The sequence below is a fragment of the Protopterus annectens genome, chromosome 8.part1, assembly GCF_019279795.1.
Source record: "Protopterus annectens isolate FY-2018-M chromosome 8.part1, PAN1.0, whole genome shotgun sequence".
NCBI lineage: Eukaryota > Metazoa > Chordata > Ceratodontiformes > Protopteridae > Protopterus > Protopterus annectens.
In genome coordinates, this window is record NC_056742.1 from 136,079,910 (window position 1) to 136,095,590 (window position 15,681).

General features: G+C 42.4%; 1 protein-coding gene across 4 annotated transcripts in view; it reads right to left on the minus strand.

Annotated features, from left to right (window-relative positions):
* KARS1 (lysyl-tRNA synthetase 1) overlaps positions 1-15,681 on the minus strand; it is a 580,608-nt gene that overhangs the window by 100,872 nt on the left and 464,055 nt on the right. For 3 of the 4 annotated variants that reach the window (XM_044081774.1, XM_044081775.1, XM_044081773.1), the window contains 2 exons: positions 2,972-3,057; positions 1,847-1,973 (listed from right to left, as the gene is read on the minus strand). In XM_044081774.1, coding sequence (XP_043937709.1) covers positions 1,847-1,973; positions 2,972-3,057 — 213 coding nt within the window. The remainder of the gene's footprint in view (positions 1-1,846; positions 1,974-2,971; positions 3,058-15,681) is intronic. The other variant, XM_044081776.1, reaches the window with a different exon arrangement.

Consider the following 15,681-nt stretch of genomic DNA (forward strand, 5'->3'; position numbering starts at 1 on the left):
AATAGACACTTGATCAGAGGAGGCATAATCTTCCTCTTGTCTAGGCCTTTTGTCGGGTGGGGGTTGGGAACCCCTGATTAAAGAGATCAAATCTTCAGCCATTTTAAGCATCTGTTTCTTAAACATGGGGCCTTGAATTGGAGACTGAAGTGCAGTCTTTTTAGGTTTAATCGGAGTCTTAAGCTTAGGATACGTTTTTATAGTGAGCGTTGTAGGTCTGAATACGCCTTCAGAAACAGAAGTTGTTTCTGCAGCACCAACATCTCTTTCTGCAGTGTCGTCGGTAGGGGCTAAACAAAATGGCTGCGTCGGCCTAGCACTCTCCGCCAAAGGCTCCGAAGCGGTCTCGGGTTCCAAATCTGCAGTAGTCAGGGGCTGCGTTGGAGCCTCACTGAAGACTGGTGAACCGGAGACCGGTCCAGCCGAGGCCTTGGAGTCTGGCTTGGGTCTAGGCTGCCTGTCCTTATCCTTGCGTTTTTTGTGCACGCCGGTAGTCGGTTGCTCCGAAGGCATCGTGTAGTTAAATTTTCTACCGAAGTAGTGTCGTGCGAAATCAAAGCGTCTTTTTATAGTACGCTTATTAGACCTAGCACAAAAACGACAACCAGTGACGTCGTGTTCTGGGCCTTGGCAAGGTATGCAGTAAGAATGAAAATCCTTATGAGGTATTTGCTTCCCACAAGAAATACAATTGTTAACTTTTTTTGACATCGGTCTGAGGCAAGAAAAGTTTCCACAACGGGGTACGTAGCTTTATTGAAGACTTCGGATCTGAAATTAGACTTCAAAAATCTCAGGAGACGGCCGACCGGCACTTGCGAACTGGTTCTGCTTCAGGCACCGTGCGGCAAGAAAGACTGAAGAAAATGGCGTCGGATGCATTATATATACCCCTGGCGCACTGACGTCAGGGAAGAAGCGACAGCAACCGACGCAGGACCAAGACTTTGGAATTCCGGCCGACTGCGGGACCGCCTGACGACAGGATAACCCAAGTGTGATGACTGCAGCAGGGTAACACGATGAACATCGACATAGTGCCGCCAATCATCGATCACACTGATGGAACTTAGAAAAAATGGAATACTTTGGGAAAACCAAAGATGATACAATAACATGGAATCTCAACAACAACAGTGAACAAAGGTCAGAAATGAATTCAAAATCATGGAGATACGAGTCACAAACCTTACCACTAAGCACCACACTGCTCAGCAGTCACTGTTCAAGTGCTTTCTCTACATTCTTCATTGTAATCTTTGACTCACATGCTTGTAAGTGTGTACAGCATACCAGAAGCATTTACAATGTCTAACAGCTTATACTGCCCAACATGGGATTGTGCATTACGCTTGAGTCATAAATGAAAAAGGTCTTGCAGCAAACCACTAAAAAAGCTAATAAATACACGTGTACACATGCACACACACAAACCCTTTATAAACATCTACCAAACCATTTTTTTTTATATTTATCTTACTCCCCATTAACCAAGACTGACATAAGTGTCTGTTTTCAGGTAAGTTAGAGTTTGGCATAATGGTTAAGGTGCATACCTCACAGACACAAGATTTTATTCTCACTCTTGAAGGAAATTGGCTATACTTAGAATGGTCCACAAGGTTAGCACTTATCTATGAAAGTAAGCACTGCAACTAGTTAACTGATGTGCTCAGTCATAAAAGCCTGTGAGTGGAACATGTGGAAATCAAACTGAGGAGGAAGACACAGCCAGTTTTATCACTATTTTAACTCACTAGGCTAATACCACTTTTTTAATCACTCGCAGGCCATCTTTCCTTTATACATGCACTGAAATCAAAGGGCACAATAATTAATCATGTACCTTAGCCTGATCCTCAAACAACTCCCTTTGTCTTACGGGGTCATTCAATTCTGTATATGCATTACAGATTTCCTTTTTCATAACGAATAGCTCAAATCGCTCTGTTAGACCCTTACGAGAACGATGCCTGTATATATATATATAAAAAAAAAAAAAATTTAAGATAAGACATTTCACATCATTTTACCAAGTTAACACAACTTATTTTAGTATAAAATCTATGTAGTAGTACCAATGCCTGCAAAAAAAAAAAAAAAAAAAAAACACTAAACACTGATCTGCATGTGGAAATGAGCTTGGGCTATCACTGCTGTTGGGGATGGGATGGGGGGAATGAAAATTAATTTTACTTCCACAACAAACCTACAGCATAGATGTACTCTTAAAAAGGCACAGAGGAATAATACTCACAATAATAATTTCACCAACTGACTGGAACAGGACTACAGTACAGACTACATTATGACTTGGGAGAGTGGTGACATCAGTGGCAATGACAAACTTGGACACCTACACAGGTATTCCTACACAAAATACAAAGTGCAACCCACCCCTGCACTATTACAGAGATGAGCAGGAGCACTCACAGGGGACAAGATTAGCCAAAGCCCCACGCACCGAGTGCTCACTTGACAAGATACTGAATTTCAGAAGCGTGTCTACTACAGGTATCCAAAACTCTCCAGATGACACCAGAAGTTGTAGAACGATCGAGAGGGTCATAAAAAATAAAAATGGAAATCTAGAAATTCAACACGCACAGTTACACAAGTAGTGTTGGCAATGTAACAGCATAATCAGTATATGACATGCTGTATCCCATGAGCAATATAACCTGATAAATCTAATACTTTTAGCAGAATCTCCGCTTGATCAGGACTTTGCAGTGTATGCAGTGCCCTCTTGATTCCATCACCACCAGCATCTCAATTGCTTTCCACTCATGGTAATGTAATAACAGAAAATCATAACTACAAAGAGATGAAAAAAAATTATCAGTTTAATACATCATCAGTGTGGCAGAATCTTGACTTCAGAGGAGCCACAGCAGATCCAGCCCAATTTTTAGAAAAAAACAATGCTCCCAAACTGCCGCAAAACTATCATAGCCCGAGTTACACTCACCACTTAGCCAGCGGACTCATGATCTGTGGATGCTCACAGATGAAGGTTGGATTGATGCAGGTGACCTCTACAAATTCACCAACCAGCTGAAAAGCAACATATATTAAACAGTTACAAAAACATGAATCTGAAAACAGCACATTCATTTCAGTCTAAATAGCTATCCCTTAAGCACATAATTTTCAGTTGCACTTGCCAACACATTCAAGTACCTGGGTATGCAGCACTCACATTTATATGCAACTTGGAAAAATACCCCTCTTCAATACAAGCTAAGATAAAAAACATGTTTTACCTTTTTACTTACTTGGTCCTTTTTCAACAGTCTCTTTAGTCCTGATTTGTACCAGTCCCTAGCTCAGCCTCATCACTCACACAGGCCAGTGGTTCTGTCCTCTAGGCGATACCTCTCAACCTCGTACTGCCAGAAATCTGGACAAATCCTGACATTATGAGGGGCCAGCAGGGACATTTCAAGCCTCCATTAGGAGGCCTTCCTTAAGTACATTACTGGACTTTGCACAGTGGGTAGGCAGGTCACTCTGGGCTCACAGTCTTATCTTGCTCGCTTTCTGCCTCCCCTTCTATTTTTTTTACATTTAGGAGATAGAAAATGAAGTACAATAAACCCATTTTTATTTATTTAAAACTTATAAAAAATTTTAGACATTAAAAAAAAATCACGACAGTAAGAAAATAAAACCAAGAAATGTATAGTTATCCCCTTTGAAAAAATACATGTACCCATGAATTACCACATAGGTGGCAAGACACTAAACATCGAAAGTGTGATGACAGACTTAGGGACACAGGTGGACAGTGGTCTCACTTTCGATAACCACATCGCCACAACAGTCAGGAAATCCTTCTATGTGGCACACCTCATCACGAAGGGCTTTTTATCCAGAAAAAAGGAGGTCACTGTCCCATTGTACTCATCCCTCATTAGACCCATTATAGAGTATAATGCCCAGTTTGGTATGTACCTCACAAGACATCTGCAACAGTTGGAAAGGCCACAGAAATACCTCACTAAAAGAATCACAAGTCTAAAGCAGATGCCATATGCTGACCGTCTAAAACAACTCCAGCTATACTCTGTGGCACATCGTCTACTCAGAGGTGATCTCTGCTTAACATACAAGGCCATGTCAAACCCTGAGCTGTTGGACATGCTCCACTTAAAGAAATCCCAATCCCTCAGAGCCAGACGCTCCAGTGATCTAAACCTTGTCATCACAATGAACAAAACATGCTGGAGAGATAGGTTCCTGACCCAGAGACTCCCCATACTCTGGAATAGACTGCCCATACATGTCAAGCAGAGCACCTCATTGGCCCTCCTCAAAAGGAACCTTGATTGGATGGGAGATAGGAAATTCACCCTGGGGATCATGTCAGTCGCCCTGCTAGACAGGGGTCCAGAGAAGTAAATATTTTGGGAAGAAATATCCAGGGAATTGTTATGGCTAGGCTTGCATAGGCCCTAGGGCCAAGAGCCTAGTACCAACCTATGAACCTATATACTACTTACATCTTCTACCACAACCTTTGAGAAAGTATGGAAGTCTTTTATCAAAGCAAAGGTCTTTCATTTAAAAAGAAATGTTGAAGAAATACATAGGCTTGCGTATCTCACAAGGCAACATGTTGCAGTTCTGCAAGTTCTTACTGAATTCTTTCTTGTATCCAAGAAATGAGGTCACTGAAGGCTAGTAAAGCCCTGTCCAGTCTCATCAGCTCTCAGCTGCACTTTGGCACATGTTAGCAGATGAGGTGGCGATGGTGACTGATGAGGATGATGTCTGACTTTGCATGAGGAAGTTTTAGGCATTCTTTGAAAAGTCTTTCAGTCATTTTAAAAATCACTAACCAGCAAGTTATTTTAATTCTTAATTCGGTCACTGAGTTTACTCAGTGAATTACTGTTTTGCCATCTGAATTTCTGCAGCCATTTCTTCACTTCTTCCTGCTCAGCATTCTAAAGTACTAACAGCTGATCCCCCAAGACTTGGCATGGGAAGTGCACTAGATGTCTTGGTCAGTTAAAAGAACTCTGGTCTCCATCTTGGAACTGGAAGTAAACTTGAAAAAGATGATGGAAGTGAGGTTGGTTGGTCAGGAGGTGATAAAGTGGAGTCAACCATAACCAAGGAGTCAGAAATCAGTTTGGGAAACTTGATGACATCAAGTCAACTCTCGGCACCAAAGAGATCAGTGCCAGAGTCCCGTCTTCCACAGCCTTGAAGGCCAAGAACTCAAAGCTCTACAATGAAAATGTTGACAATGACAGAAGTATTGAGCCCTGACACCAAAGGAGTGACCTAATGCTAAAGGCACTGACACCGATAACACTGGCATTGACTGTGGAACTGACTAGCGGAAAAACAGATGAGTAGGCATAGGAGCCTGTAGGAAACTAGGTAGCCTTGATCTAACTGAGGAGAACATCATATGGACCTATAGGACTTGCCTCCCCATTCTGGCCACTACCTGAACAAGGATGGTCTCAGGTGCAAAAAATCAGCTGTCAAATATTCTCCTTTATTAGTGTGACTGAGGAAAACCAATGGGTGACTGACAGCATAGTTAATACTAGTCTCAGTAGCCATCTTGGGCATGAATGAAGGACTAATGCATAAAATCATTGCCTTTGTAAAAATATGGGGTAAGGTGGGAACAAAGCCTGTAGCTCAGAAACTCAGCTCAGAGTAGTAAACGCCACCAGAAAATATTCTTCCACAAGAGGAACTGCGTCCATCCTGGCTACTAGCTCAAAAAGAGGTACAGTATGCTTCTCCAAAGAAAAAGTTAAGATCCCATGGCAGAACAGGTTTTTCTCAGCAGGGATCTAAGCAAAAAGGCACCCCTAAGAAAATTTCTGCAAATGTTAAGAAAGGCTGAAGAAGAATTCAGAGTACCTAAAAGGAAATTAGGTGCAGCAGCCATGTGGCCCTTAACTTAAGAGAACCTCTGACTAGTATTGAAAACTGTAGAAATCGAAGCAGAAAAAAGGTCCACTTCTCTCCAACACCCAAACTAATTAACATGTCCCTCTATCATTGGACATTTCCTAGCACTTGGATTCTAGGCAGAAATAAAGATACGGACCACTTGGTCTCAGAAAGCAGAGTCCCTAGCCATCATCATGATTGGAGACATTAAGCAGTTAACCTTATGACATGAAGGCCTGCCCATCAGATGAGACAAAAGGTTTCTAAAGGTCCTTAATCTGAGGTACTTCTGTGGAGAATGGCCTTTGTCTGCAACCAAACAGTAAGCCCATCCCATCTTTGGGCTAAGGTACCCACAGTGACTGGCTAGGGGATTGGGAAGAAGAAACCGCTGCCCAGAGATCAGTTGGTGTTGACGAGCTATCAATCTAGAGGTCTCCTATATGCTTCAGAAATTCTGATTAAGGTCAAAATTAGATCTGCAAAATCATTCTATCAAGTCTCCAAGGTCTACTGGAGGACTCGCATGTGATGCTTCACATGTGGAAGAATGAAAACTGTGGCAGTCAGACAAGGCCAGAGGGAGTTTGCTGCTGACCCCTGAAGTGGGATGCAACAAAACTGACTGTTACCCATATTCCTGCCACTGAGCTGGTGCTTGCCTTGAAGTTATTACCAACAAAGGTACACTGGTTCCTCACTGGCAGTTGATCTTGATACCACTGGCCACACTTCAAAAACAGGAACAATTAGTCTATGCTTTAATGCTAAGCACTTGTATTCACAACAGAACTGTATGAACTTCTTCAGACCAATGACATCATTACATTAGGCATTCGATGAACAGCAATAAATTGCAAAACAAACTAACACCATATAGGTCTTGCTTTAAAAAACACGCGATATTTACATTTTCATTCAAACCAGGGTTATTCAAAAGCACTGAATTTTGAGCTGCCACCTTAGTTCACTGTTTTTTTTTTTTTTTAACAAATGTGTTGAAATCACCAACCCTCTGATAAAAAAAAAATATGTATTTTTTAACCAAAAAAAAAAAGCCTATTAAAATCTGTATAAGTGATGTTATGGTTAAAAAAGAAAAATTGGAAATTATTAAATTTGCAGCTATAGAATGGAAAGGAGCCTACTAAGATTTGACAGATCTTGCAATGCACCCCTTAACATTTTTCTACAGCAAAATTATTAACTTCCTTGCTCTTTTGTCTACAACAAAGGGATGATTCCCCATCACTCATCTAAAACTTTCATATCCTTTTAAAAATTCCAATGTTTCCTCAATATTTATTAATAAACACTTATGAAGTATGCTCTTCTATACCATGCAAAAGGGGTGATGTTGAGCCTTGAACTTGATATCAATAGTCGTGAGAATTTCACCTCACTATCACCTTCTTCTTTGCCTTAACTCATGGTGTGAAAAGAATGGTGCCATTTGAAGGGGCATTAAGGAAAGAAGGAAGCATTGGAATTCTATTGGAAATCTGTCAGGAGAATTCAGGCATGACTGTGTATCATTATATCACTGCCTACTGCTCTCGCTAAAACTTCCACAGTGTTGTGAGCAAGCTAAATAGGTCAGACATGGTGGAAATGGTGGCAACCTGAAATGCAAGTTTATTCTGTAGAACAGTGCCAGTCTTTCTCCACAAGAAATCTCATCAAGGACTGACTCTAGAAACTGTACCATATGGGTCTGCTATCTTTGCAACCTTAAAGATAAAGTACATGACCATGCTGCCCTTTTTTCAAAGCAATCCAAACCTAGAGACTCTTTACCTGGGGATGAACCATAGGGCCTCCAAAGGTTGCCAAAACAAGTGTTTTTTGTCCCACATTTCCAGTTCTGGGGGGGGGGGGGGTCTTTTTTTTTCCCTGTCCCCACAGCCACATGTACCATGATTCTGTATGGAAAACCATCAAGCAGGACAACTGGAGAGACTGGAAGGCCTCCTGCATGACTTGTTCTGAAGTCAATGGTGTGTGAGCAGGTCAACCTCCCTTTCCCTGCATCATCAAGAGGATCTCCAGAAACATGAGGTCAACCAGGCAGGTAATTAGTTGGACTCCGCGACACTGTATGAGCCCAGCTAAAGACACTCGGGATGGGGGGGGGGGGTATCCAAAAGTTACATTTTACACGCTCGCTTAGCGAGTTGCCCTGCTAGGGAATCTTCCAAGGAGGATGACCCCAAAAAGGAAACCATCTCAGACCTACAGTGATGGTCATGCAAGAAATTATTTGCTCTTCTGTCTCTACAAGTAATTTTCAAGGGCTCAAGCATAGGAAGGAGACGACCCTCAGAAGTGAATGTCCTAGACACAAGATCCTTGGAAAGTCTTGTCAACGTCAGTTGCAACACTGGCACTAAGCCTAGTGGCATCATCAGAAGTGATCCCAGGACACTTGGCATAGAAATCTCAGTGCCAACCTGCACAGAGGACAAACTGGAGCCAAACCAGAGTTGTCTTGCCAAAGATGTCAAAGACAATGGCAGAGTCAGTCCTCTCTCCAAGGGGCTCAAAGGCAGAAAACTCAGAGTTCAATACAAACACAAACTGGACTGCAGCTGACACAGACATCAACCTCCCAACCTCTAGCTCTTCAGTTCCAGAGTTGGACTGCAAAGGAAGGGAGGCCAACAGCAAGAATGCTAATTTCAGCACCGCTTTAGAAAGGACCATCAGTGGTCAGTGTAGAAGAGTGCAGGAATCTTGGGTGGCCTGAATTAATCAGCAACAGAACACAGACTGAAGCAGAGAAGGCTGGGCTATCACTGAAAGACAGGAAGATGGGTATGAAGCATGGTCCTGGAGAGTTTCTCATAGTAACATCTATAACAGCTGTCAGAAGTGGGCCTAGAATGGAGACCCAGGTGAAGTCCTCCTCAGGAGGGGTACAAATGCTATATTTGCAAGTAGGACCTATCCTGGGACTAGCAGCAGGAAGCTCCTGTATTCCTGTACACCCTTTACTGCTAATTTAGTGCAAAAAAAAAGAGTCTGTGGAATATTTTGTGCTCTCTATCCTAAACAGTTTGACTGGAGAAGCAGAGGAAAAGAAATTTCTGAAGCCAGAAGACTTCTTCCTTTTGAATTTGGATTTTTTCATAAAATTTTTTGAGACTCCCAATGGCTTTTTGACCCTGAACAGGTGAAGGAACCTAGGAGTCTATCCTGGACAGGAGACTTTTCCAAATGAACTAAAACAGTCAAGATTAGCAGAACCCAAGTACACTACACACTTATATTCAACTAGGGGTGAAGGCAGTTCATGTCTAAGAAACATAATCGGAGAAAAGTGCAGTTGTGTACCTACCATAAATGTAGATGTTCGAGTGTATTCACTGTTGCAGTCATTACTCTTGGGTTATCCTGCTGGCAGGCTACAGTACAGTTGTGTACACTTACCATAAATGTAGATGTTCGAGTGTCTTCACTGTTGCAGTCATCACTGTAGGGTTCTTCCTGCCAGCAGGCAGTCCTCGGTCGGCCAGAATCACAAAGTCTGGGTCCGGCGTCGGCTGTTCAGTCATGCTCCCTGACGTCAGAGCGCTAGGAGTACAAAGCTGCCAGCCGACACCATGTTCTCCAGTTTTTCTTGCCCCAGATGTCAGGTGCCCAAAAGTGAAGGCTAATAGTAAAACAAAAATGTAACATACAACAAACACTAAACACGAACTAGGTCCCAATAAGCAACAAGAAAGTATTTGCAGAAGCACCAAAGCCCAATGAACTTCTTCTTTTAAACTCTTGAACTGGAGTAAAATACCTCTCCGTTGAAAACAAACGATCCTTTATTGTGAACCAACAAATAGAAATGCACGACAAGTTAATCACTTCTTAGTAGTAAAATCCAAAGAAAAAACAAAAGTAAATCAAGCGCTTTCACCCGTTCCTATGACGGGCTTTTTCAAGATGAACTACCTAAAGTTCTTTGTGTGCTTAAATACAGTGTTAGTAAAACAATTAGTCAATTAAAAGAATTGTAACAATCCAATTAAGTCATTTGCAAAACAGAACTTCATTTCTGTTTAAAGAAGAAACACATTTATAGAAATTTGATTCCAATACATTTTCGTCAGGAAGTTGTTTAAAATACTTTCATCATATTGATTTCTGTTCACTGTTATTTGTACGTTTGAATTATTCATATCATATGAAAAAATATGCAAAAACTAACATCTTTTTTTTTTTTTTTCAGTTACTTTGAAGGCTCTTCTGCGCTTGCTTGTACTTTTATAAAAGGTTTTCTTGTGTAAGCAACTCCGCTGCCATGCTATCCACAGCGGACATAGTTGAGCCGAAAAAAATAAATAATAAGTTTTGTGCAGATCAAGAAACAATTAGTCTTTCTTTTGCAATTTCTTTGTGTTATTTCCCATTATTTCAAATACTCTGTTAATAAACTGAGTGCAACCATTTCTACGGTAATAGTGTATATTGCCTTGCACACGCGATCGCAAAACCACTAAATGTTTGTTCGTGCCTACTGAAACATAAGAAGAATAGAAAATGTTTATAAATATTAATATATTAAATTAATGATTGTTAATCCTTAAAATTTTCATCACTAAATTTTAATAAAAATAAGTTGAAGCCTTACAATAAAAATTCTTATGAAATTGGACAATTTATTGTTCATCTTGCCAGGAAGAAGGTTATTCAATTCTAGTGTATATAATTAATGCTTCGGTACTACAGTGTTGTTTTGGCAGTAAGCAACCTTTACTCTGAAAAATCAATTAATACTTAACATACAACAAACCCCATACCCTGTAGCAAATACACCTCAGAAGAAAGGTGAAGTAGGAAACCACACTAATGAAAGTATAAGAGGGGACAGGAGGGAGGGTAACCCAGACTGCAACAGTGAAGACACTCAAACATCTACATCATGGTAAGTGTACACAATTGTACTATGTTCGTGTTTCACTGTTGCAGTCATCACTGTAGGGTTGAATCCCAAAGCTGAGATAAACGGTGGTGGTTATAGAGTAGAAGGGGCAGCTAGAAGGCCCTGCAAAACTACAGAAGCAAAGCCTGCCATACACTTAAGAGTAAAGAGGGAGATTATAGTGCTTAGAGAAAGTATGCACTGAACTCCAAGTTGCAGCTTCCAAAATATCTTTGGTAGGTACTCCCCTGAGAAAGGCAGCTGAAGTAGCAGCAGCTCTGGTAGAGTGAGTCCTAATTTTTCCTGGTATTTGCTTTCCATGATGAGAGTAACAAAATCTGATTCCATGAGCAATCCATTTAGAAATGTTCTGTTTTGAAATAGCTTTGCCTTGGGAATTTGTTGCATAAGAAACAAACAGTTGCTCTGTTTTCCTGCTATCCTTGGTTCTGTTCAGGTAAAAACAAAGTTGTCTGTGTACATCCAAGGAATGCAAGATCCTTTCCCCCTTATTTTGTGGATTAGTGAAAAAAGTTGGCAGGTGAATAGTTTGATTTAAAGTCACTTTGGAAACCACTTTAGGCATGAAAGTAGGATTAGTCCTTAAAGACACCCTATCTTAGTGAAAAATAATATAAGGTTCCACAGCCATGAGTGCTTGCAACTCCGAGACTCTCCTGGCTGAAGTCAAAGCCAGTAGGATAAGCTGTCTTCCATGATAAATACTTAATATCAGATGTGGCAACAGGCTCAAAAGGAGGCAGAGTGAGTTTTTCCAGAACACAGTTGAGGTCCCAGGCAGGTATGGGTGGTGTCCTAGGGGGCCTTAAATTCTTTGCTCCTCTGAGATATTGTTTCAGAAGTGGATGCGAAAAGATTGGAGGATCTGTACTGTAATGTGCAGAGATAGCTGAGGCATGTATTTTTATGGAGGAGAAGGATAAACCTTTATGTAGCATGTCTGTCAGGTAAAGTAAAATCAGTGGGATATTAGGAATGAGAGGATCCGAATCCTGAGCATGCATCCAGGTGCGAAATCTCTTCCATTTACCTGCATAAGATTTTCTAGTGGTAGGCCGTCTGGCTTCTAAGATGACATCCATGACCTGTTTGGGAAGGGAAGGATTAATCATAGACCCTGAATTTTCCAGGCTGAGAGTTTTGACATGAGAGTACAGAACCTGGCCCTGGTGTTGGGACAAAAGATTTGGAATCTGAGGTAAAATCCAAGGAGGCTCCTGGGATAGATTCATCAGTGTTGAGTACCAAAATTGATGAGGCCAATTTGGGGCCAGTAAAATCATCATCTTGGGCTTGTCCTGCTTGATCTTTAGTAACCCCCGTGGAAGAAGAGGTAGTGGCGGAAAGGCATACCCAGAGAGGTTTCTCCAACTGAATGATACTGCATCCACTTTCCATGCTAGTTTGTGAAATGTCCTTGTGCAAAAAATCTGTAACTGGTGGTTGAGGGGGGATGCAAATAGATCCATGTCCGGGCAGCCCCAGGCTTCTGTAATCATCTTGAATATTTGGGCGTCTAGCATCCACTCGTGTGGGTCTGACGGGTTCCTGCTCAGGCTGTCTACCAGAATATTTTGTTTCCCTGGCAGGAACTGAGCTTGTAGATTCACTTTGCAAGCTAGAGCTGTGTTCTACAGAGTAATGGCTAGTCTGCAAAGGGGGTAGGAGTGTGAAACCCCTTGTTTGTTTATGTACCACATAACTGTGGTGTTATCTGTCCGTATCAGTAGTTGTCCTGGTTGTAGAAGATCCATGAAAGTCAAGAGGGCATTCTGTACAGCTAACATCTCTTTTAAACTGATATGCAAGTGCTTCTGATCCTTTGTCCAAAAACCTTGCAGACCTTTTCCCTGCAAGTGCCCCCCCCCCCCCAAATGCGTAATCCGAGGCATCCGTGGTTAACACTTGTATGGCTGGAAGCAGACTGAAGGCTTTCCCTTTGTTGTAAAGACATGCCATGGTCCACCAATGGAATTCCTTTTGTAGGCAAGGCAAGACAGCAATCTGGGTGTCTAGACTGTGGCAATGCTGGGACCATACATTTTTTAGGTACCATTGTATTTTTCTCATATGTAGTCTTGCATTTGGTATGAGAAGGATGCAGGAGGCCATGTAACCCAAAGCCTGCAGGAATTTCCTTGCAGCTAGCGGAGTTATTGACGCCAAGGTTTGGAAAGCTGGAAGCCAGCTGTAGTTGTTTTTCGGATGTCAGGAATGCCATTTGGGTTGTTGTGCTTTGAAGAGCACCCAGAAAAGTTATCTGTTGTGTGGGTGTCAAATTTGACTTTTTTATGTTCACAGTGAATCCCAGGTACTTGAGTAGATTTTGAACAAATTCCAGGTGCTGGAGTAAAACATCCTTGCTGTCTGCTTGAATAAGGCAGTCGTCCAGATAAGGGTAAATTTGAATTCCCTTGAGTCTGCAATAAGCTGCTACTGGTGCCAGGCACTTGGTGAAGACCCTGGGCGCAGTAGACAAGCCAAAGGGCAGCGCAGAGAATTGGTAACGTTTCGAGCCGGCCTTGAACCGGAGGTATTTTCTGCACTCCTGTCTGATAGGGATGTGTGGGTAAGCCTCCTTTAAATCCATGCATTTTTGCTCAACATTGGCAGGAGCTGCTGCAGAGTAAGCATCTTGAACTTTGGTATCTCCAGGAAGGTATTTAAGACTGACAGATCCAAGATGGGTCTCCATGAATTTTGCTTTCTGGGAACTAGAAAGAGCCTTGAGTAAAAGCCTTGCCCCGTCTCTGATTGGGGAACCAGTTCTATGGCTCTCACAGCCATGAGGGATCCCACCTGGTTTAAAGCCTCTGCCCATTGGTGTTTTGGTAGGTCTGGCCATCCGTTTGGTCTTGGCAAGGTATGAAAGTGGAATTTGTAACCTCTTGAAACTACATCCAGAACCCACGTGTCTTGGGTTATGCAAGTCCAATTTTGTTGAAAAAGAGAGTTTTCCTCCTAGAGGGGCTTCCAGGAGAGAAGTTCCTGGAGCCATGCAGGGGGAGTCATTGAGCCTGTTTTCTATAAGATTGAGGTCTGTCCTCTCCACCCCTGGTGGTGGAAGCACTCCACTGTCTAGGTCTGTAAGAGGTCTGTGCTTGGGCCCTCCCACTGGAGCGCCTATATCTACCCCTCTGAGGCCTGTCCGAGCTGGGAAAGGACCAATTTTTAGTTGGCCAATTTCTGCTAAATCTTGGGGGCTGAACTTGTAAGAAATCCTTAACCGTTTGCATGGATTTTGCCTTATCCTCCATTTTCTTTATCACCTCTTCAGCCTTAGACCCAAACAAAACATTGTGCTGAACAGGAGCATCCAGTAACTTTGCTTTCACTTGATCAGGTAAGTTTTGTTCCTTTAACCAAGCATGCCTTCTAATGACTGTGCCAGAGGCAGCCGCCCTGCATGAAGCCTCCAAGGCATCAAACCCACAGTGTAAACCATGCTTCCCCACTTGTTCAGTAGCATGCATCAAATCGTACAATTCCTTATTATCTGCACATGCAGAAATGGTACCTAGCTTTTGTTTCATAACAGACAGTAGAAATTGCTGATATTTTAGCATATGAAATTGACAATTTAAAGCCCTAACAGATAAAGTAGCAGAAGTGTACACCCCCCCATCACTCCAAAGCTCTAGAATCCTTACCTGTCGGAATAGGGTTTTTAGCAGAGGCGGCCTTAACCCCCTTAGGACCCTAAGAAATGGTTTCTGGATCAGCAGTAGGATTTTTGTAAAGGAACTGGTGGGAGTCAGGGACCCTGTAATATCTGTCGGGCTTAGCAGGGGCTGGAGGAAAGGAGTCAGGAGTTAAATTAGCCTCAGAAAAGGCATCATCCACAATATCCAAAATAGGAGGAATAGCCAGGGGTTTATGTTGGGGAAGAAGAAGGAAATCTCTAAGCCTTCTCTTAGATTCAGAGTACTCCTGTCCTTCCCAGTGAAAATGTTCCCTCATGTCATGTAAAGTTTCCCCAAAAGAAAAATCCTCAGGGGGAGAAGCTGATTGAATGGATTCCTCAGCATCAGAATCCTCATAAGGAGGGAAAGTATATTCCTGTTCAGAGGAAGACACTGAAGAAATAGATGCCTGATCAGAAGATTCATAATCCAATTCTTGCCTTGGCCTTTTGTCTGGAGGGGGATGTGAACCCCTAATCATGGTTAGTAAGTCCTCCACCATTTTAAGTAGCTTTTTCTGAGATTTGGGTCCCGGATCAGAAGAGGCCTGGGCTGGTTTCTTAGATTTAGAAGGAGTTTTTGCCTTTGTCTTTGGCTTTGCCTTTATCAGAAGCTGTGTAGGCCTGAAAACCCCCTCGGAAGCCAGTACCTGCACAGCGGCTCCAGACCCATCCGCGGGAGCATTGTCCGAAGGTCCTGCAGCTGGAGTACTCAAAGGCCTAGTTGGCTCCTCGTGGGAGTCCGATTCGGCAATTGGTTCTGAAATGGCCGATGACAGGGGCTGCGAAAGCGCCTCACTGACGACGGCCGAACCTGTAGCTGGCTCTGCTTGTAAAACATAGTCTGATTTGGACCTCTGAGGCCTGTCCTTATCCTTGCATCGTTTGTGAACTCCGGTAGTCGGAAGCGTGTCCAACGACATTTTATAATTAAATCGCCTGCCAAAGTAGTGAAAAATAAAATCGTACCTCCGCTTAATCATACGTTGGTTAAATCTAGCACAAAACCGACAACTAGCTACGTCGTGGTCAGGGCCTAAGCAAGGAATACAGTAAGAATGGAAATCCTTATGAGGTATTTGCTTCCCACAAGAAATGCAATTATTAACTTTTTCTGACATCGGACTGGAGCAAGAAA